Source organism: Trachypithecus francoisi, unplaced genomic scaffold (assembly GCF_009764315.1).
Source record: "Trachypithecus francoisi isolate TF-2019V2 unplaced genomic scaffold, Tfra_2.0 Lachesis_group16, whole genome shotgun sequence".
NCBI classification, from domain to species: Eukaryota; Metazoa; Chordata; class Mammalia; order Primates; family Cercopithecidae; genus Trachypithecus; species Trachypithecus francoisi.
The window spans coordinates 48,222,913-48,246,349 of NW_022681461.1; the positions used below are offsets into that span (position 1 = coordinate 48,222,913).

General features: G+C 38.1%; 1 protein-coding gene across 1 annotated transcript in view; it reads left to right on the forward strand.

The window, feature by feature from the left end:
- ADAMTSL1 (ADAMTS like 1) overlaps nt 1-23,437 on the forward strand; it is a 979,130-nt gene that overhangs the window by 251,212 nt on the left and 704,481 nt on the right. Inside the window, exon 2 of the mRNA XM_033237422.1 lies at nt 3,417-3,536. Coding sequence (XP_033093313.1) covers nt 3,417-3,536 — 120 coding nt within the window. The remainder of the gene's footprint in view (nt 1-3,416; nt 3,537-23,437) is intronic.

Consider the following 23,437-nt stretch of genomic DNA (forward strand, 5'->3'; position numbering starts at 1 on the left):
ATACATACAATTTCTCTGCTTCTCATGCTTCTGTTTTCCCTCTGCAAAACTAACACCACTGAACCATAAGATGCAATGGGGTGCCAGTTTTAATGCATTTTTATCGTATGCTAAGTACCTTAAAAATGCAAGGTGTGTTTTTACATATCAAATGTAAAGTAACCATGTTTTCCAATCCCCAAATTGGGAATCCTGGTCTGAGCATGGGAAATACAATTTTCTTCATTTCTTTTTTTTAATTTTTTTTTTTTTTTTTTTTTAAGAAAGGTCTAGCTCCGTTGCCCAGGCCAGAGTATAGTGACACAGTCATGGCTCACTATAGCTTCTCTCTGCCAGGCTCAAGAGATCCTCCCACCTCATCCTCCCGAGTAGATGGGACTACCTGCACACACCACCGTACCTGGCTAATTTTTTTTTTTTTTTGTAGAGACAAGGTCTCACTAGTTGCCCAGGGCTGGTCTGGAATTCCTGAGCTCAAGCATTCCTCCTGCCTCAGCCTCTCAAAGTGCTGGGATTATAGGCATAAGCCACCATGCCTGGCCAGGATTAAATAGAATTTTAGGTTTAGTTCAGAATGTTTGCCTTGATATTACGTAAAAGTATTGGATAAATTGAACATCTTGATATGTATTATGAGACTTATAAAATGTAAGCATTTCTTGGGAAATACAAGCAGGCAGACATTGTTTCTTAAACAAATACACAGTTATAATTAAAACTTAAAGTATAAATGGACAAAATGTTTGCTGTTTATTCTTCATTATTAGCATTAGTGAGTGTTCAGTCTTTATATTTGACATCTCACTGCCTCTTTTGGAGGATATTTGAGTCATTTTTGTCTGTTTAATTGGTTTAACAAAAAAAAACTTTTTTTGTAGGCACAGAAGTTTTCACAAAGAAAATGCATCTAAGTTCATTAAGTCTTCTTTTCAAATTTTATTTTTTAAGAATTGGCATCGAATGACTAAAGGTGATCTCCATTTTGGATAATAGAGTTAGAATTCAAAATAGTCTTGGATTTTTGAAGAAATGATTCATAAAATACGGGATTCAACAGGGATCAACATACATTAGTCCTTTCAAAAAACACCAAAATTAGAACACATCAATTCTGGATTACTGTAAACCCAGTTCTTGATCTTTCTGAAAAAGACAATTGCATAAGCGCAGCCATTCCTTACCTAGAGCTTGAAGAGCTGTGAGTGGACCTGCATAGCAAGTCCATGAATTTTGAATGCACCTAGCAAGAAGTGGGGAAGGCTTCTGAGCAGGGGAATTACACACGGTCAAGACAGGCTTTGGAGTATATTTAACTGTGGACTGAAGGAATGACTGTCCTTGATAGGGGAAGAGCTAAGAGAAAATTAATTTTAAATGTAGCAGGAGTAATTTAGGTTAGCTAGAAGGCTACATTTCCATGAATCAGGTTTTGTAAGTTATACCACTACTCGTTTAGTATTTGTTAGTTCTTATGAAACTCAGTGTAGAAGAAGAAACAAGATAACCTCATTGTGCCCTGAGTTTCAGTGATTGTATTAGTTTTCTATTGCTGCCATAACAAATTACCACACATTTAAAGACTTAAAACAGCACAAAAGTATTATCTTACAATTTCTGTAGGTCAGAAGTCTGGCAAGGTATGGTTGGATTCTCTGGTCAGTGTATTATTGGGTTAAAATCAAGATATTGGCTGAAGATAACAGTTCTTGTCTAGGACCAGGGTCCTCTTTCAAGCTTCCTTCTCATGCTTCCTGCATGCCCCGCCCCTCCCATCTTCAAGCCAGCAGTGGCAAGTCAAGTCCTCATTACACTTTAAATCTCCTTGGTATCCCCCTCTGCCACATCTCTGACTTCCTGTTCTCCCTCAGCCTGGAAAAAGCTTTGTTTTTACATACTCATATGATTACATTGGGCCTACCTGGATAATCCAGGTTACTAACCCTAATTAGTAGTCTTAATTACATCTGCACAGTCCTTTTGGCCATGTAAAGCAAGTTTGTGTGACACCAGAGTGTATAGGTGCTGGGGGCCAAGATTCTTTTTACCACCATCAGTCATATTGACTATACTGTATAACAACAGAATTTTAAGTTAATTAAGACTTTTTGTCTTGGTGTCATATAAAAGTATTTGATGGATTAAGCATCTTGATGAGATGCCATTATATATGTTATGGAAGAGTACACCCCTTTCCGAAAGACATAGGGTTTTAAATGACTAATTTATTATGCATTATTATCAAGAAGGTATAAATTAATATAAACATCCACATAATCATTACTGATATTAGCAATACCATAAAAAGGTATGAAATTCAAAATGTATGACAGTTAAAAAGACAATGTGATATACTGTGTTCATTATAAATATTATAAATCTGATTAAAGAACTTCATGTACTAGAACCTTAGATTTTTACTTGTTCCTTGGGCAGAATGTGCTCTTGATAATAATAATGGCTGTTATTTACTGAAAGCTTACTGTATGAAAGGCATCAGACTAAGCATTTTACATGTCGTTTCCTGTTTTCTCAACAATGCAACATTGTTATCATTCCTGTTGTATGGTGAGTAAACTGAGGCATAGAGAGGTAGGAGGAGGCCTGGGTGAATTGATTATACCTTGAATGTATAGGAGTTACTTAACAATTTGCCTCTCACCAGAGGAGGCTTGAATAGCTCAGAAGCCAAATGATACAATGAAAAGATGAGGGTTTTTGAATGCTGTATTTGAATGCTGATTTCAGCACTTACTAACTTGACAAATTCCTGAAACCGTTTGTGCCTTTAGTTCCTAATTTGTAAAGTGTGGCTGATAACAGACAACTCTTGGGGCTGTCACAAGATAACCTTTGTAAAGAACCTGGAATGTGATAAGCTCTAGATGAAAGTTCTCCAATACCTCCTTCTGGAGCGGCTAAAGTACATCTGGTTCTAAAGCACTTGAACAGCCCAGGAAGTCAGTTCTGGGCTCAAGGCAGGCTTTTCTTACATAGTAAATATTTAACGGGACATGGGGACCCTTCTAGGTGCTGGGATTTATTGGACTAAGGATAGATCCCTGTGGGTCCACGACACATTTGAGTTCAGATCCATGGATAGCCCAATAGAGTGAGTTTAGGAGCCTGACCATATTGGACCTGGCCACAGAGATAACCTATAATCACTGGATTTTGAGATTGTACAACCATCAGTTAAGAGGCATCAACTTAGCAGGGGACGTTCTTGGCATCCATTGGAGGAGCCGCATGCCAGAATGTTCTAGTGGTTCTTGCATTAGTATGTATTTGCATACATTGTTTTTGATTGCTCTAATCAGGCTTGAAATGAATCCAAGAGCTTTCTGCAACTAATCGCACAGTGCCCAGTCCCTCCAGGCTCTGTCTGAAGGCTTAATTCAGCTACCTTATCTCTCTAGGTATGCGGAGACCAAAGCCAAGGGGCTGTTTTCCTGCGGGAATTTACACTGATTCGAAGAGAGAGCCTCCATGAAGATTTCCTGTCTGACCTCTTGAATGGTCACAAAACTGAAGACTCGGTACAGTGTCGCTTCTTCTACTTATTCACAGAAAAGATTGAGGTTCCGTGGCTGATTCTGACTTGTGGTGGTGGTTTTAGCAAATCTGAAGAGGTTTGGATGGTATTTTCTTGTGTCTGTGAGAGGAGGGGGAGGCAAAGTGATAGCACAGCGGACAGACTGTGTAGGGCAACTTTCTGGCTTTTCCGGGGTCTGGCGAGATTTAAACATTTTACTCAAGCGTTAAAGTTTGTTTGGGGCTGCATGTGGAGGATTCACATTAAAATACTGATGTTTTGCCAGCACGTCTGAACATAAAATGGTAATAATTTAAATGAGTAAAGGAAAAAGGAGATTTATAAGTAAAGTCCAGATTGTTTTACGGGTCAGTGGAAATTCTACTATCTTCCAATTCTGGCTTCTTTTTAGAAATTCTTACTTCAAAGTGATAGTAATACTTGTTTTATGAAAGTTTGTTTCTCTGGTGGCGGTTTTAGGGGAAAAAAAGTCTAGAAAATGAGCTCTTAAATGAAAGCAATAGTGTAGTTGACTGGAGATGTCAAGAGACAGCTTGCAAATCGAACTGTGATTTGTAATTTGGACTTCTTCGTGAGAATTGGACAGATAACTTGTGAAAGTTCTAAATGTGGTTCTGTATAGTGATGACCTTGTGTGCCTAGAAGTATTCATATTGGAATTAGAGGATGCCATGTATACAAGTCGGTGGGTTTCTTATCCAACATAAAAGGGTGGGATCGCAGAAAATAACGTCTTAGAATACCCTCAAAACAAACATACAAGTGACTTTATTTCTACCTTCTGTGCCCGACCTCCTGACTGCCCTCTGTCAAGAGCGTATCTTTTGCATATTGTGTCACGTGCTGTGCTTCTCTTTCAGACACTGAGTAAATTGGCTCTCTTCACCGCCATTCACAAGCCACTTCTTATTGTTTTTGTCATTTACATATTTTTGGTGTGGGCATTCACATCTTTCTCAAAGCGTAGGACCCATTATGAGCAGGAATGGCGGTGGAGGCTCCCAATGGTACTATAATACATTTTCATATGGTTCATATATTGGGTTTTTCTTCTCAGTAAGCCTGAATATGCAGAGCCTGCCTCTGCATATGTAATGTAAACATTTTCCTTGTTTGTTTACAGCTTTCTTTGTGATCTACTATGGACCTACACATTGTCACCTAAGTTTTAGTTTTCGTTCTTATGAACAACATCTTGCAATTATATCTTAATTTTGTCCCATTTGCTGTGATGTGAAATCCGAAATATTTTAGCTCATATTGAGTTTGATTTATGCAAAGTCCTGGTAAGTGCTGCTTTGTAGATACTACATGAAAACTTCATAAACAAGTCTAATTATTATATCATTTTTGCCATAAAGGAAATTGAATAATATGAACTAACTATGGACATAATGGAATTGTCACAGTAGTTCCACTGAAACCAATTTTTGTCACTTGATAAGCATCAAAGGGTGTCATAAACATTCGTGTTACTACCTAGTATTACATTGATTTCCATTAAAATGAAAACTGTACATGCTGTTGAATTTCCTCAAAGGTAATTTATAATTACCTTTTAATAATTATAATTAGCTTACTCATAGTAATTGGGTGGGTGGAGGCATTTTACCTGTTTTATCTGAAAGAGGAATTACTTGCCAACACAAGTAGTCACTCCACAAAGCTGGAGTTTTACAAGAAAAAGAGGGGAAACAAAGAAAACTTCAAAGCTTCTCAACTACCAGAAGCTACTTCAGTCTCCCAATAAGTGTGTGAAGTTCTAACAATTTCTGTGGAAGGCGTGTCTCCATACATGAGAGCTTCATTTGGCCGACAGATAGAAAACTTTGAAAGTGTAACTTTATTTCCTAAATCAACATTGGAAGATGAGTCGCCATAATCTCTGTTTGTCTAGGGGAAGAGTTCAAACATGAGTTGCTACTCGTATTAGTAACCAGAAAGGTGGAATTCCCTTTCATGCCCCTTATTTATGAGTTTCTGTCTTATTGGGAGGAGGCTCTTCAGCAGAATGAGAGAATCAACAAGAAACCTTCCTGGTATAGGTCACAAGAATCACTTGACAAAAGAAAGTGGTTGAGAGATGAAAAATAGTTGAGCAGCATACTCTGTTTGTACAAACCTATCTGATTTTAAGTATGTCTTCCCTAGTACCCAAACCTCCCCTACCAGATTAGCAGTTCTGCTCCCTGAAGACAGGATCTCTGTTGATTCTCGGGTCCCTAGGATTTAGCCCAGCACTTGCTTGTGATAAATGCTCATTTGTGTTGAGGGTTTAATCACAAATGAATAGAGAATAGTCGTGGTGAGAAAACCTACCATGCCTATCCTCTATTGCCTTGTTGTTAACATTTTATATTGAAAACACTGTGAGAATTCCATCACAGAATATGCATGAAAAGGGCCTTATAAATGTGAACATCCTTCTAAATGCAAAGCATTCTTGTTAACATGGTATGAATGACTTCAGTTTTTAATGAGGTGATAAAAAAAATATTTGGGATTATCTGTCATGATGTCTCTTCAAGCCAGTATATAGGTTTATCATAAGTAATGTAAATTCAGGGATGTTTGCCAACTGGAAATTGATAGTTGTGGAAGTAACAAATGTATCCCCAGCACACAGAGCATATTGGACAGAAGTAGCATTAACTCGAGGAGACACTATGCCTCACTCCAGGTGAAAGTATTGCTATTCTCTTCTAAGGGCTTTAACTTTTCTTCTCTCACACCCTTTCTTAACTAAAAATTCTTCCAGAAAAAATTTCTTTCAAAAATGTAAATAATTTTTGAAAACCAGAACAGCCTGGCTTATTTGTGGCACTCTTTCCCCGAAAAACATAATTTATTTTGACCAAAGTAAGTGGTCATTTTGACCTTTCAGTGACACTTTCTCAATCCCTTCTCAACGAGGGCCTATTGGAGTGAATTAACTTTTGCGTTGCATTAGAAAAACTTTCTAGCTAGCTTGCTCTTAGAGGGCTAATTTCATTCTCTGCACTTTGAGAAGCTATTTAAGTGAGCCTTTTGTCTAGAGGCCACAGCAGGCAGCTAAACTTCCAAGCATCGCCTGAAATTCTGCGTGTATATAATTTGCATTGTTTGCAGAGAAGAAATGAGATGTTTGTCAAAGGCTTTTATTCATTATTGAAATAGTCAAGAAACAGATCATGTTGATTTTGATTGTGAGCTTGCTACAAAAACAGGATGATAATTAACAAAATTCGTTAAAGAATGAGGTTTCTTCAGTGTGTAATTAGTGCACACTTCATTTGCCTGTAGCTTTGTGTTTAAACACAGTGGTTATTGAAGCCACTATTGTACCTTAGTATAAAAGAGAAGTTATTTAAATATTTATACCAGTTGAGGGGGTTGAGTGGTAAAATAGAGGTGTCTTTTGTGGAATGGAGGTGAGCTTTCACGAGGAGATCTTCAGAAATGCCTACCTTTAATCACAGTGTGTAAAGAGTTTGTTTTTTAGGGCAAGTCGTTAATTTGCTGAAACTCAACTGAAATAAAAAATGCAATTGACTGAAAATGATTCTGCTTTAAAGTAAATTATATTTTCTCCGTTGGTTGGCTGCAAGGCGGTTAACTGGTGTGGGGCAGTATTGTTTCTACAAACTGAAAAATTCACTCAACCAATACATACATACTCAAGTAAAATGGAATATAACTATTTCCATGTATTCTTGAGGGGCTCACCAACCTGCTCCCCACTCCTGTCAATGGAAATGAAATGTTAGAATATAAGTGCTAGTACCTGAAGATAATTTAATTTGCTTAATTATATTTCTAAACTGGCTACTATTTTAGAATATTTAGTGGACATAAATACAAGGAAAGTAGCAGTGTGTCAGGAGCATTTGAGTCACTGAAGAATGACTCACTCTTTCATTAGCATCTTCCCACCTGAATTCATTCAGCACATTCCTGACAATGTTTAGGAACAAATGTGATCTAATTGCTTCTTCCCTAACTGTTTGTGGAATAAAGAGAAGAATGAACTAACATTTAATTGCAAATATACACATGCTCTAAATTGCCTATAACTTCGTAAAGCTTTATTGATTAGTGACCATTATATTTTTTCTTAACTAGTTTTATGCAAAGGAGAACAGTGCAGTGATTTTGGAGGGGTCAGATGTTTAAAAAAGGTAAGTCATTCCAACTTAATGTTTGTTTTTTTGTGATACTCACAACTATAACTTGAGTTGGCTACCAAAATTCTACCTTGGGCAAATACATTGAGACAAGAAGCATAGATTTGGTTTACAGCACATTTGCTACTTTGAGTTATATGATATTACAAAGAAAAAATCAGAACATCCTACATAGTTTGTAAAATCTGTTACCCTGTGGGGTTTTTAAGTGTTATTATTTGCCTGTATTTTACAAGACTTACCTAATGTATTATGTCTCTACCAGTAATGAACTATATATATATAAAACGCTTTAAGTTTCGCACATAAATATTTCATATAACTTCACATTTTCTGATTTTACTTTGTATTCTAAACTAATATTCTAAATCATTTCTACATTTTTATGGAAAGGAAGAAGGAAGCTGGGGAAGGCCGGATGTGCACCAAGCACTTTACTAAGGGGTGTATATGTATTTCTCAGAACAACCTGAGGTAGACAATAAATATCTCCATTTTGCAATATAGAGCTATTTAATGAAAAATGGAAAAAATATATTGGAGAAATATAATTTTAGATACCACTTACAGTAGTAACAAAACTATAAAAACTGAAGTCTGAAAGAGGTACAAAATGGAGTATTAATGAATAACTCAAAGATGTAAAGTTAATTAAGACCACATTATTTACTTGTGTACACATGAAGCCTATGGAACCAATAATTAATTTCATCTCAGAAAGGCAAAACAGATTTAAATAAGAGAAAGAGAAAGAAAAAGCCTGGATTGTTTTAAATAGCAAACTGTTTCCATTTTTTATTGTTTGAAATAGTAAACTACTGGTTAGCAGGCAGCTCTCAGAAAGGCCAGCCCATGCTCTGCCCTGGAGAGACTGGATGGGTCACATATGGATTCTCTAGAAGAGCTGGGCATCTAACTGTGGTGGACATATGACAGGCTTTCTCTCTACTGTGATCATCAGTTTTCTGTGTTAGTGTCTCCATTTCATTATACCAGGAATACATCATCAACCTTATCGAAATTCCTCAGGATAGATTATAAATGTTTACTGAAGGATTACGGGATCTAATAAATGGAGAGATATAAAATGTTCATGAATGGGAAGTGTTAATGTCATGAGAATGCCAGTTTCCCCACAAATTAGTCCACATATCTAGTTTAACTAGAATGATTTTGAAGAAGGAAAAGATGAGTATTGCTCTATTTGCTACAAAGCTATAAGAATTAAAAGTGTTGTATTAGAACATAGATAGACAAATAGAACAATATAGATAAGTAAAGAACCTATACATAGACACATGTAAAAAAGAACTTGGTATATCACAGATGTGCTGTTAGAAATAATTGCTAAAGGATGTAATAAATGGTTACACAAAAACAAATTTCAGACAGATTAAAGGTCTAAGTGTGAAAAGCATGACCTTAAAACTTAAAAACAAATTTGTATAAGAATTTACTTAACTAGGTCATAAAAAGTGCAACCTGTAAAAGAAAATATTGATACTTTATATTAACATTTTAATGCTATAGAAATTTAATATGCCTAAAAATGCCATAAACAAGGTAAAAGGACAAGACACAAGCTGGAAGATATTCTTTGCAATGTACATAACTGGCAAAAAAAAAATTATGTAATATATGAAGAACTTCTAGATTTTGGATATTAGCCCTCTGTCAGATGGATGGATTGCAAAAATTTTCTCCCATTCTGTAGGTTGCCTGTTCGTTGTGATGATAGTTTATTTTGCTGTGCAGAAGCTCTTTAGTTTAATCAGATCCCATTTGTCTATTTTGGCTTTTGTTGCCATTGCTTTTCGTGTTTTAGCCATGAAGTCTTTGCCCATTCCTATGTCCTGAATGGTATTACCTAGGTGTTCTTCTAGGGTTTTTATGGTTTTAGGTCTTACATTTAAGTCTTTAATCCATCTTGAGTTAATTTTTGTATAAGGTGTAAGGAAGAGATCCAGTTTCATCTTTCTGCATATGGCTAGCCAATTTTCCCGACACCATTTATTAAATAGGGAATCCTTTCCCTGTTGCTTGTTTTTGTCAGGTTTGCCAAAGATCAGATGGTTGTAGATGTGGGAAACATCATTCCCACCAAACTAACACAAAACAGAAAACCAAAGACCGCATGTTCTCACTCATAAGTGGGAGCTGGAAAATGAGAACACATGGACACAGGGAAGGAAACATCACACACGGGGTCTTGTTGAGGGGTGGGGGGCTGGGGAGGGAAAGCATTACAAGAAATACCTAATGTAGATTTCGGGTTGATGTGTGCAGCAAACAACCATGGCACGTGTATACCTATGTAACAAATCTGCACTTTCTGCACATGTACCCCAGAACTTAAAGTATATAGAGAATAAAGAACTCCTAGAGATCATTCTTAAAAAAGATGAACAGCCCAATAGAAAAAAATGAATCATTAGAAAGAGATATGGATGGCTTAATACACATGAAGAGGTGCTCAGCCTTACTCATCATAAGGGATTTGTGAATTAAAATAACAGAAATAGCATTTCATACCCATCAGATGGGCAACAAATTGAAAGAACCAACAAAGGCAATTGTCAGTGAGAAAGTAAGGTTATGAGAAGCACTCCTATACTGCTGGTGGGAGCATAAATTGGTATAACCACTTTAAAGAACAACTTGGCAAAGTCTGTAAAGTTGAATATATTCATGTCCTAAATCCCAGCAATTTCCCTTTAAAAACCTACCTTAGAGAAGATCTTACACTTACATTCAATTAAGTGTTGAATGTTATAGCCTAAAAATGAAAGAAATCATGAATATCCATCAGAAGGTAATGGGAGAATGATCTATGGCTTATTTATACAATAAACACTATATAAGTAAATAATAGATCTACATGTATTAAAATAGATAGATTTCAAAAATAAAATATTCAGGGGAAGGGATACCATTTTATAATATGGTATCATTTGTTCTCATTTTAATGTTACATAAACCTTTATTAGATTTCATTTATAGAAAACATGTGTAAAGACAGGTGCAAAAAATATGCTTCAACTTTGGGATGTTCGCTAACCTCTGTAGGCAGAGGAGAACAGATAATTGGTTGGGATGCTATGCATAGTACACTTTAGCCCTATCTATAATATGTTACTGATTTTTTAAAATATAAAATGTTTCTATTTGTTTAAATGGCTAGTGGTTGCACACATATTTGCTTCATTATTTCAGTGTGCTTTAATGACTGAGATATTTTACAATGCATGTATAATAAAAACTTGGGGTAATATCTGGCAAATAGCGCAAAATAAATGTTAACTGTTTTTATTAGCAGTGGTTGAACTGGAAAGTCACTGAAACAAAGTGACAAAGCTCGGTGCCCAAGATTTAATATATTTTTGCCTCACGATATAATTAAGCAGTAGTCAAAAGTATGATAGCAGAACCCAACATCATGGGGCCTCCTATGAGTTCATGAACTGTGCCTCTAGTAAATAATGTCAGGATGATGAATCTCAGTAATGAAGGAGAGGGACTATTTTTTTACACTTGACATTTGGAATTAGCGAAAACCATTATCCTTTAAGGGAAAAATAATTCTTTTTTCTTTATCAAGTTCTAGTTTCCTTACAGCTTACACAGCCCCTATCTTTTATTTATGAACTGTCCACCATTTGCTAGGATTCTGCCATTTGTTCCAAACAACAAATAGACACCAAGATTAATTATCCGAAAGACACTGGAAGTAATAAAATGTGAAGCATTAAAAGCCCCAACACTAATGCAGACAGATTTTTAGGATCAAACAACCTCTCAAATTTCGAGTAAAATTCGGTTTAAAAAATGTTAACATTAGTTGGAAATACATAAATAACATGTGTGAATTTTATGACTCTTTTGGGGGGCATTTTCATGTTTCATATTGTGAGGCCCTTCCCAAGGAGAACTTTGTCAATAATGGTGAAATTTCAGTATTACAGAAATTCTTGCTAGGCATGAACTCCAACTTTTTTTCTTTAGGTTACTATTCAAATTCCTGAGATGGTCACCACTTAGAGTTAACATTAAGCAAACTAGAACACTCTGAAATGAATGATGAATATCACATATCTTTAGTATAGTTACCAATGTAAGGAGATGGATATTTGCTGCTTGACTTCAGAACTGTCTTTTTTTGTTTTGTTTTGTTTTTTTCTGTTTTATTTATTTATTTATTTATTTTTTATTATACTTTAAGTTCTAGGGTACATGTGCATGACGTTTATATCATGTATAACTCCCCAATGCAATCCCTCCCTCCTCCCCCCTCCCCATGATAGGCCCCAGTGTGTGATGTTCCCCTTCCCGAGTCCGAGTGATCTCATTGTTCAGTTCCCACCTATGAGTGAGAACATGCGGTGTTTGGTTTTCTCTTCTTGTGATAGTTTGCTAAGAATGATGGTTTCCAGCTGCATCCATGTCCCTACAAAGGACGCAAACTCATCCTTTTTGATGGCTGCATAGTATTCCATGGTGTATATGTGCCACATTTTCTTAATCCAGTCTGTCACAGATGGACATTGGGTTGATTCCAAGTCTTTGCTATTGTGAATAGTGCCGCAATAAACATACGTGTGCATGTGTCTTTGTAGTAGAGTAATTTATAATCCTTTGGGTATATACCCAGTAGTGGGATGGCTGGGTCATATGGTACATCTAGTTCTAGATCCTTGAGGAATCGCCATACTGTTTTCCATAATGGTTGAACTAGTTTACAATCCCACCAACAGTGTAAAAGTGTTCCTATTTCTCCACATCCTCTCCAACACCTGTTGTTTCCTGACTTCTTAATGATTGCCATTCTAACTAGTGTGAGATGGTATCTCATTGTGGTTTTGATTTGCATTTCTCTGATGGCGAGTGATGATGAGCATTTTTTCATGTGACTGTTGGCGGTATGGATGTCTTCTTTTGAGAAATGTCTGTTCATATCCTTTCCCCACTTTTTGATGGGGTTGTTTGTTTTTTTCTTGTATATTTGTTTGAGTTCTTTGTAGATTCTGGATATTAGCCCTTTGTCAGATGAGTAGGTTGCAAAAATGTTCTCCCATTCTGTAGGTTGCCTGTTCACTCTGATGGTAGTTTCTTTAGCTGTGCAAAAGCTCTTTAGTTTAAGTAGATCCCATGTGTCAATTTTTGCTTTTGCTGCCGTTGCTTTTGGTGTTTTAGACATGAAGTCCTTGCCCATGCCTATGTCCTGAATGGTACTACCTAGATTTTCTTCTAGGGTTTTTATGGTATTAGGTCTAACATTTAAGTCTCTATCCATCTTGAATTAATTTCCGTATAAGGGGTAAGGAAAGGATCCAGTTTCAGCTTTCTACTTATGGCTAGCCAATTTTCCCAGCACCATTTATTAAATAGGGAATCCTTCCCCATTTCTTGTTCTCTCAGGTTTGTCAAAGATCAGATGGCTGTAGATGTGTGGTATTATTTCTGAGGACTCTGTTCTGTTCCATTGGTCTATATCTCTGTTGTGGTACCAGTACCATGCTGTTTTGGTTACTGTAGCCTTGTAGTATAGTTTGAAGTCAGGTAGCGTGACGCCTCCAGCTTTGTCCTTTTGACTTAGGATTGTCTTGGCAATGCGGGCTCTTGTTTGGTTCCATATGAACTTTAAAGCCGTTTTTTCCAATTCTGTGAAGAAAGTCATTGGTAGCTTGATGGGGATGGCATTGAATCTATAAATCACCTTGGGCAGTATGGCCATTTTCACAATATTGATTCTTCCTATCCATGAGCATGGTATGTTCTTCCATTTGTTTGTGTCCTCTTTGATTTCACTGAGCAGTGGTTTGTAGTTCTCCTTGAAGAGGTCCTTTACATCCCTTGTAAGCTGGATTCCTAGGTATTTTATTCTCTTTGAAGCTATTGTGAATGGAAGTTCACTCCTGATTTGGCTCTCTGCTTGTCTGTTACTGGTGTATAAGAATGCTTGTGATTTTTTCACATTAATTTTGGATCCTGAGACTTTGCTGAAGTTGCTTATCAGCTTAAGGAGATTTTGGGCTGAGACAATGGGGTTTTCTAAATATACAATCATGTCATCTGCAAAGAGGGACAATTTGACTTCTTCTTTTCCTAACTGGATACCCTTGATTTCTTTCTCTTGCCTGATTGCCCTAGCCAGAACTTCCAACACTATGTTGAATAGGAGTGGTGAGAGAGGGCATCCCTGTCTTGTGCCAGTTTTCAAAGGAATTTTTCCAGTTTTTGCCCATTCAGTATGATATTAGCTGTGGGTTTGTCATAAATAGCTCTTATTATTTTGAGATACATTCCATCAATACCGAATTTATTGAGCGTTTTTAGCATAAAGGGCTGTTGAATTTTGTCAAAAGCCTTTTCTGCATCTATTGAGATAATCATGTGGTTCTTGTCCTTGGTTCTGTTTATATGCTGGATTACGTTTATTGATTTGTGTATGTTGAACCAGCCTTGCATCCCAGGGATGAAGCCCACTTGATCATGGTGGATAAGCTTTTTGATGTGCTGCTGAATCTGGTTTGCCAGTATTTTATTGAGGATTTTTGCATCGATGTTCATCAGGGATATTGGTCTAAAATTCTCTTTTTTTGTTGTGTCTCTGCCAGGCTTTGGTATCAGGATGATGTTGGCCTCATAAAAAGAATTAGGGAGGATTCCCTCTTTTTCTATTGATTGAAATAGTTTCAGAAGGAATGGTACCAACTCCTCCTTGTACCTGTGGTAGAATTCAGCTGTGAATCCATCTGGTCCTGGACTTTTTTTGGTGGGTAGGCTATTAATTGTTGCCTCAATTTCAGAGCCTGCTATTGGTCTATTCAGGGATTCAACTTCTTCCTGGTTTAGTCTTGGGAGAGTGTAAGTGTCCAGGAAATTATCCATTTCTTCTAGATTTTCTAGTTGATTTGCGTAGAGGCATTTATAGTATTCTCTGATGGTTGTTTGTATTTCTGTGGGGTCGGTGGTGATATCCCCTTTATCATTTTTTATTGCGTCTATTTGATTCCTCTCTCTTTTCTTCTTTATTAGTCTAGCTAGCGGTCTGTCAATTTTGTTGATCTTTTCAAAAAACCAACTCCTGGATTCATTGATTTTTTGGAGGGTTTTTTGTGTCTCTATCTCCTTCAGTTCTGCTCTGATCTTAGTTATTTCTTGCCTTCTGCTAGCTTTTGAATGTGTTTGCTCTTGCCTCTCTAGTTCTTTTAATTGTGATGTTAGAGTGTCAATTTTAGATCTCTCCTGCTTTCTCTTGTGGGCATTTAGTGCTATAATTTCCCTCTACACACTGCTTTAAATGTGTCCCAGAGATTCTGGTATGTTGTATCTTTGTTCTCATTGGTTTCAAAGAACATCTTATTTCTGCTTTCATTTCGTTATGTACCCAGTAGTCATTCAGGAGCAGGTTGTTCAGTTTCCATGTAGTTGAGTGGTTTTGATTGAGTTTCTTAGTCCTGAGTTCTAGTTTGATTGCACTGTGGTCTGAGAGACAGTTTGTTATAATTTCTGTTCTTGTACATTTGCTGAGGAGTGCTTTACTTCCAATTATGTGGTCAATTTTGGAATAAGTGCGATGTGGTGCTGAGAAGAAGTATATTCTGTTGATTTGGGGTGGAGAGTTCTATAGATGTCTCTTAGGTCCGCTTGGTGCAGAGATGAGTTCAATTCCTGGATATCCTTGTTAACTTTCTGTCTCGTTGATCTGTCTAATGTTGACAGTGGAGTGTTGAAGTCCCCATTATTATTGTATGGGAGTCTAAGTCTCTTTGTAGGTCTCTAAGGACTTGCTTTATGAATCTGGGTGCTCCTGTATTGGGTGCATATATATTTAGGAGAGTTAGCTCTTCCTGTTGAATTGATCCCTTTACCATGATGTAATGGCCTTCTTTGTCTCTTTTGATCTTTGATGGTTTAAAGTCTGTTTTATCAGAGACTAGGATTGCAACCCCTGCTTTTTTTGTTCTCCATTTGCTTGGTGGATCTTCCTCCATCCCTTTATTTTGAGCCTATGTATGTCTCTGCATGTGAGATGGGTCTCCTGAATACAGCAGACTGATGGGTCTTGACTCTTGATCCAGTTTGCCAGTCTGTGTCTTTTAATTGGAGCATTTAGTCCATTGACATTTAAGGTTAATATTGTTATGTGTGAACTTGATCCTGTCATTATGATATTAACTGGTTATTTTGCTCGTTAGTTGATGCAGTTTCTTCCTATCCTCGATGGTCTTTACATTTTGGCATGTTTTTGCAATGGCTGGTACCGGTTGCTCCTTTCCATGTTTAGGGCTTCCTTCAGGGTCTCTTGTAAGGCAGGCCTGGTGGTGACAAAATCTCTAAGCATTTGCTTATCTGTAAAGGATTTTATTTCTCCTTCACTGATGAAGCTTAGTTTGGCTGGATATGAAATTCTGGGTTTAAAATTCTTCTCTTTAAGAACGTTGAATATTGGCCCCTACTCTCTTCTGGCTTGTAGAGTTTCTGCCGAGAGATCTGCTGTTATTCTGATGGGCTTCCCTTTGTGGGTAACCCGACCTTTCTCTCTGGCTGCCCTTAAGATTTTTTCCTTCATTTCAACTTGGTGAATCTGGCAATGATGTGTCTTGGAGTTGCTCTTCTGGAGGAGTATCTTTGGGCGTTCTCTGTATTTCCTGAATTTGAATGTTGGCCTGCCCTACTAGGTTGGGGAAGTTCTCCTGGATGATATCCTGAAGAGTGTTTTCCAACTTGGTTCCATTTTCCCCCTCACTTTCAGGCACCCCAATCAGACGTAGATTTGGTCTTTTTACATAATCCCATACTTCTTGCAGGCTTTGTTCATTTCTTTTCTCTTCTTTTTTCTTTTGGTTTTCTCTTCTCGCTTCATTTCATTCATTTGATCCTCAATCGCTGATACTCTTTCTTCCAGTTGATCGAGTCGGTTACTGAAGCTTGTGCATTTGTCACGTATTTCTCGTGTCATGGTTTTCATCTCTGTCATTTCGTTTATGATCTTCTCTGCATTAATTAGTCTAGCTGTCAATTCTTCCACTTTTTTTTCAAGATTTTTAGTTTCTTTGTGCTGGGTACGTAATTCCTCCTTTAGCTCTGAGAGGTTTGATGGACTGAAGCCTTCTTCTCTCATCTCGTCAAAGTCATTCTCTGACCAGCTTTGATCCGTTGCTGGCGATGGGCTGTGCGCTCCTTTGCAGGGGGAGATGCGCTCTTATTTTTTGAATTTCCAGCTTTTCTGCCTGCTTCTTCCCCATCTTTGTGGTTTTATCTGTCTCTGGTCTTTGATGATGGTGACGTACTGATGGGGTTTTGGTATAGGTGTCCTTCCTGTTTGATAGTTTTCCGTCTGACAGTCAGAAGGACTGTCTGTTGGTCTGTTGGAGTTTGCTTGAGGTCCACTCCAGACCCTGTTTGCCTGGGTATCAGCAGCAGAGGTTGCCGAAGATAGAATATTGCTGAACAGCGAGTGTACCTGTCTGATTCTTTCTTTGGAAGTTTCCTCTCAGGGGTGACTCCACCCTGTGAGGTGTGGGGTGTCAGACTGCCCCTAGTGGGGGATGTCTCCCAGCTAGGCTACTCAGGGGTCAGGGACCCACCTGAGCAGGCAGTCTGTCCGTTCTCAGATCTCAACCTCCGCGTTAGGAGATCCACGGCTCTCCCCAAAGCTGTCAGACAGAGTGGTTCGCGTCTGCACCGGCCCCCGCTCTTTCCCCTGTTGGACTGCAGCTGTGCGCTGTCCGCAGAGGTAGAGTCTACAGAGACAGGCAGGCTTCCTTGAGCTGCTGTGAGCTCCACCCAGTTCTAGCTTCCCAGCAGCTTTGTTTACCTACTTAAGCCTCAGCAATGGCGGGCGCCCCTCCCCCAGCCTCGCTGCTGCCTTGCGGATAGATCGCCGCAGAGGGCTGTGTTAGCAGTGAGGGAGGCTCCGTGGGCGTGGGACCCTCCCGGCCAGGTGTGGGATATTCTCCTGGTGTGCCTGTTTCCTTAAAGCGCAGTATTGGGGTGGGAGTTACCCGATTTTCCAGGTGTTGTGTGTCTCAGTTCCCCTGGCTAGGAAAAGGGATTCCCTTCCCCCTTGCGCTTCCAGGTGAGGCGATGCCTCGCCCTGCTTCAGCTCACGCTGGTCAGGCTGCAGCAGCTGACCAGCACCGATTGTCCGGCACTCCCTAGAGAGATGACCCCAGTACCTCAGTTGAAAATGCAGAAATCACCGGTCTTCTGTGTCGCTCGCGCTGGGAGTTGGAGACTGGAGCTGTTCCTATTCGGCCATCTTGCTCCGCCCCCCCAGAACTGTCTTAGTAAGCATAAGCATAAGACTTAAATTATACCTCAGAAAACCACTTGAGGCACCAAAGAATAATTTGTTGCTTCCCTGTACTAAATGTCCTTAATATAAAGAGCAAGTTCACCTTACAGAAGGATAACTGTCTTCCCAAGGAGTCCCTTAGTTGTTTGTAAGGTAATGCTGAAGCTATCAACCTGTGCATTGAGTTTAAATGCCTATCCTAAATAGACCATTTATGGCTTAGTCATGTGTGGAGGCACCATCCATCAGTAGTTGAAGGCAGCTGAAGAGGAGTGGTTGGGGATTCTTCTAGTGGTTGAACAAGGTCATTTGGCATCAGAGGTCTGCACAGAGGGGTGCTGAATAGAACCGGAGTGGTCAGACAGCTTTCTGGAATCACATGAGCAAAAGTCAGATATCTGATACCTAAATTTAAGAAAATATGAGAGGATATTTTGGGCTGTGAGCAGTGACAAAATGTCCTTTCGATGCAGCACAACTTCTCCTAGAATTTTAAAATTTTCTAATATGGATAGACATGATTTTTTTTTAGTTTTTAGAGTTAGTGCTATTTCAGAGTAGGTAGAAATTTGCGTCTTTAAACTAAAATTGTAATCAGGCTGACCAACTGAAGTAAAACACTAACAAGACATTATTTAAATAATAATATTATTGAATTGATGCAATTTCTAAATGTTCATTTTAAAATTTGTATCCTGTTTTCCCTGGTTGTTAATGGTAATTTTTAAGTAAGAGAACAATGTAATAATTTTGTTAAATTTAAAAAATGGTAGCCTTATTACCCAATGGAAAGTTTCCAAAAGGAGAACAATTTAGTTTTTTGTGTGTGTTACTGCAACACCAACATTGAAAATGTGGGATTTGGTATCAAGGTGTCATTTATAGAGCTTAAAACTTGAGCAGGGTTTGTGTTGTTGGGTTGAAGCTCCATTTCCAACTGGCTGTGAGACTTTAGGCAAGTCATGGAACTCTCTAAACCTTGTCTTCTTGACCTTTAAAATAAACGTGTTCTGGATGATCCTGAACCCTAAGATACTGTGTTTCAAATTTGATATTTAATGGAAACTTTAAATTCTTAGAGTTCTTCGTAGTAGACTCAACTTCCTTCCCAGTTCTCCACTGTCACTGAAACAAAGTGACAAAGCTCGGTGACCAACTGGCTGCCCATCCATTCTACATACACTGTGCATTTATCTACATAATATTGGTAACAAATAATATGCACGTTGCTCTTGATACAGTGGGTACTTGTACGTCAAAGCCCATTATGTGTTTTTGGAATGTCATATTCCTGAAACACAATTTAACATTAAAACACCTTAGTCTGATTCCTGCTTAACTCTAACCTTGCTTCTGACAATATCTGTTTACAACTTCTTAGCTCCAACTTGCTGAGACCACTTTTTGTTTTGTATCATATTATCAGTTCAGTGCTTTGCTCACAGGACCTCTTCTGCCTGGAATGTCTTCCTTCCCTCCTCTCTAGACTTTCCTTTCTTAACTCAATACGAGTCCTACCTGCTCCAGGAAGCCAGCTCTCATTCTGGTCCTCAGGGTGGGCTTCTCTCTCCAAACTCCTATGGGTCTCACTATCTTTGCTCATGGAACCAGCTCGTGGCATGCCTATTCAGGCTGCCTGGAAGACCCTACACAGGTATAGAGAATCCTTGACTCAGACTGAGGGGCAGTCTAGTACCAGGCTCTTAATCTTCAGAAATCATCTTCCAAGAAGGGAATTTTAGTCCAAGTCTGGGAAAAAAAGCAGGTGTATTGAGATTTCAGAGGGTAGGATTTAGGGAAGGGGCTAAGAAGACAGAATGCAAAAAAAGGCAAACAAAGGTTTGGCTAGAGCTGCAGTTGGACACAAGGCAATTAAAAAAATTCATACTAGGAAATAAGTCTGTGGTCTTGTTTCAAGAATGTTGTCAATTTGTTGTAGCATGCTGCTGCGGACTGAAACCCTCCTACCTTGCAACTTTACTTATCTTTTTATACATATAGATCATTTGCCCTAGCATATTTTTAAGCAAGGAATATGTTTGACAATACTTTGTTTTTCCGGCACATGGAACAGAATCTTAAGCAGAGTAAAAATAATAACATAGTAACAACAATAGTAGTAATAACAATTAAAATGTTAACAGTAGTAATGAGAGTACATATCATTTATTGATGCCATAGTGATAATAACTGTATTAATAACAATATTGGTAATAATAACAATAATTATAGTTATTGACTATCATGATAGTAACTATCATTTATTACCCTCTTCTGTATCAGGTGCTGCCTTAAGCACTTTGCATACATATCTTCATTAATCTTAGAGACAGGGTAACATTTTCCTCTTGTAATGGAAGAAGAAATGAAAAGCACTTTTTCCAGGGTCACAAAGATCTGTTACTTAAATTGTTAAAATGATGGAGTTTAAAGAATACAGAAATTCAACTTAACAACCATTTACTGAGCATCAAGTGTATTCAGCACAGTAATATAGGTACTAACAGGGGATATAAAAATGAGTTAAATAGTTTATACTCTCTAGGAGTTCAGAATGTTAACATTTTAATTCTGACTATTGGGATATTTTTGTTTTTAGGTCAGTTCACTGGGATAATGGCAAAGTACTTAGATTACAAGTATCGTTAATTCAGGATATCTCATCCTCTTAATAGGAAAATCTTCAGAAACAGCACTTGATTTTTTTAAAGAAGTCTTAAACTCAGTTACATATGAAGTAGGTTCAGAGAAGCTGATGAGCACAGAAAATTTCAGATAGACATTATTATAGTTTGCAGTTATATTCCCACATAGGGCTATTGCTTTGCACACTCGATTGCCTTTTGATGGATTTGAGCATTGACATATGTATTTTTAGATGGTTTCCTGACTCCAGTTAGAAAGTACAATTTAGTAAATTGGTTTGAATATAGGACCAGTTACCAGTGCTGGCCAAGTTTCTATAGGGACTGTTCACCTTTATGTATTACATATGCCCCAAAGTATGAATGAATGAGTGTGTGGAGAATGTGTATAGGAAACTAAGTAAGTTGTTGAAAACTATGGTGTTCTGTGCTGGGCACCAATCTGGTATAATTCTTATTAATAGCAGAAGAAATTGGCCTTAGTTTTTTGCGTACCCTAACTTCCTGGCAATTAATAATGCATGACACTGATGGGAATATGGCTAAAACATTGTGTCATTTAATATTAAGTCCATTGTGTGTGCCTGAAACTTCCCCAGACAGTGGCATAAAAGTAGACAGTTGTTTTTTCCTTATGTAAAAGAAACTTTCTAGAGATAGAAATGTCAGGACCAGTATGATTAAAGGTGCTAGGGATGCAGCTTATTCTACTTTCCTTCTAAATCATTCAAGCCTCCCATTCGCAAGGATACTTGGTGATCCAAAATGGCACCAGAACTCCAGTCATTACACCTATATTCCAGCCAGTGAGAAAGAGGAAAGGACAAATGGAGAAAAGGTGCATATTAGGTGGCTCATAAGAGATTTTCCAGTTGCTATCCCTCACTTTCTTTTTACATCTCATTGGCAAGAATTTGGTTACATACCCATGCCTAGGTGCAGGGAAATCTGGGCAGCCATATAGCTAGCTTAAGGAAGAAGGGAGAATGGGTATTGGAGTGAGCAGCTAACAGTCTCTGCCACAGTGATATAGTAGGTGAAACAATACTTGAATCAAATCCCCCAAGTCTGCATGTTGAATACAAAATTCACTTGCCAGTGACTTTAAGATTTTTGGTGGGTGATGAAAATGTTTTAGAATTAGATAGTGGTCATGGTTACACAACATACTAAAAACTACTTAATTGTATACACTTTGAAGGATGACTTCTGTGAATTACATACTGGTTTTCAAAAAGAATCCTGTGGTCTATACAGCTTAAGAAGGGAAAACAGGCCGGGCGCGGTGGCTCGAGCCTGTAATCCCAGCACTTTGGGAGGCCGAGACGGGCGGATTGCGAGGTCAGGAGATCGAGACCATCCTGGCTAACACGGTGAAACCCCGTCTCTACTAAAAATACAAAAACTAGCCGGGCGAGATGGCAGGCGCCTGTAGTCCCAGCTACTCGGGAGGCTGAGGCTGGAGAATGGCGTAAACCCGGGAGGGGGAGCTTGCAGTGAGCTGAGATGAGGCCACTGCACTCCAGTCCGGGCAACAGAGCGAGACTCCGCCTCAAAAAAAAAAAAAAAAAGAAGGGAAAACAAAGACTCAAAAATGTTATTCTCCAGAATATAAAGACAATAGCTTAAAAAAGAGTGGAGGCTCTCCCAACATGTCTTGTGGCTCTGTTTATATAAGGAGAAATGCTCCCACACTAATACTGTATGCCTGATGCTGGCGTGTAAGGCAAAGTGAGAGATAAATGGTTGAACTGCAGAGTGGCAGGTGGTGATAATAATAGTGATGAACACAACAGCAGCACATATTTATTATTTATCAGACACTCACTAAGTTATGAATGTGACAGTTATAATGGCAGACATTTCAGATCATATCAGAAATAATCTTATGAGAAAACTGAGGCACTGACTGATTCACCACCTTGTCAAGGTTACATGCTTTGTAAGTAGTAAAATGTGGGTTCCAATTCGGGCAGCCTGATTTCACAGTCCATACTCCTGAACTGTGCTTTATATTGCCTCTAAACACTGAAGCAGGAGCCATGGACTCTCATTTACAAGTAAGGAAACAAGCTGAACAAGCTGAAATATCTGGCTCTAATGATCATACAGCTAGTAAGAAGGTGTTATTGGGTTCAAAACTAGACCTAGATGATTCTAAAACCATTGATTCTTGTATGTTACTGCCTGCCAGGTAATCAGATTTTCTCTTACTGCCAAAAGTGTCCTCCCCAACTCATCTTTGATAAAGGAGCAAAGGCAACACAGTGAAGCAAAGACAGTCTTTCAACAGATGGTGCTGGAACAACTGGATTCCATATGCAAAAAATTAAATCTGGGCACAGACCTTACACAAAAATTAACACAGAATGGATTATGGACCTAAACAGAAACATGAAACTAAAAAACTCTTAGAAAATAACATGGGAGAAAACCTAGATGACATTGGGTATGGCGATGATGTTTTATATAGGACACTAAAGGCATGATTCATGAAATAAATAATTAATAATGAAGACTTCACTATAACTAAAAACTTCTGCTTTGTAAAAGATAATGTCAAGATAATGAAAAGGCAAACCACAGACTGGGAGAAAATATTTGCAGAAGACATTTGAAATAGGATTATTATCTAAAATATACAGAACTTAAAACTCAACAATAAACAAACAATCCAGTTCAAACATGGGCCAAAGACCTTAACAGATACCTTACCAAAGAAAATATACAGTTGGCAAATAAGCATATGAAAACATGCTACACATCGTATGTCACT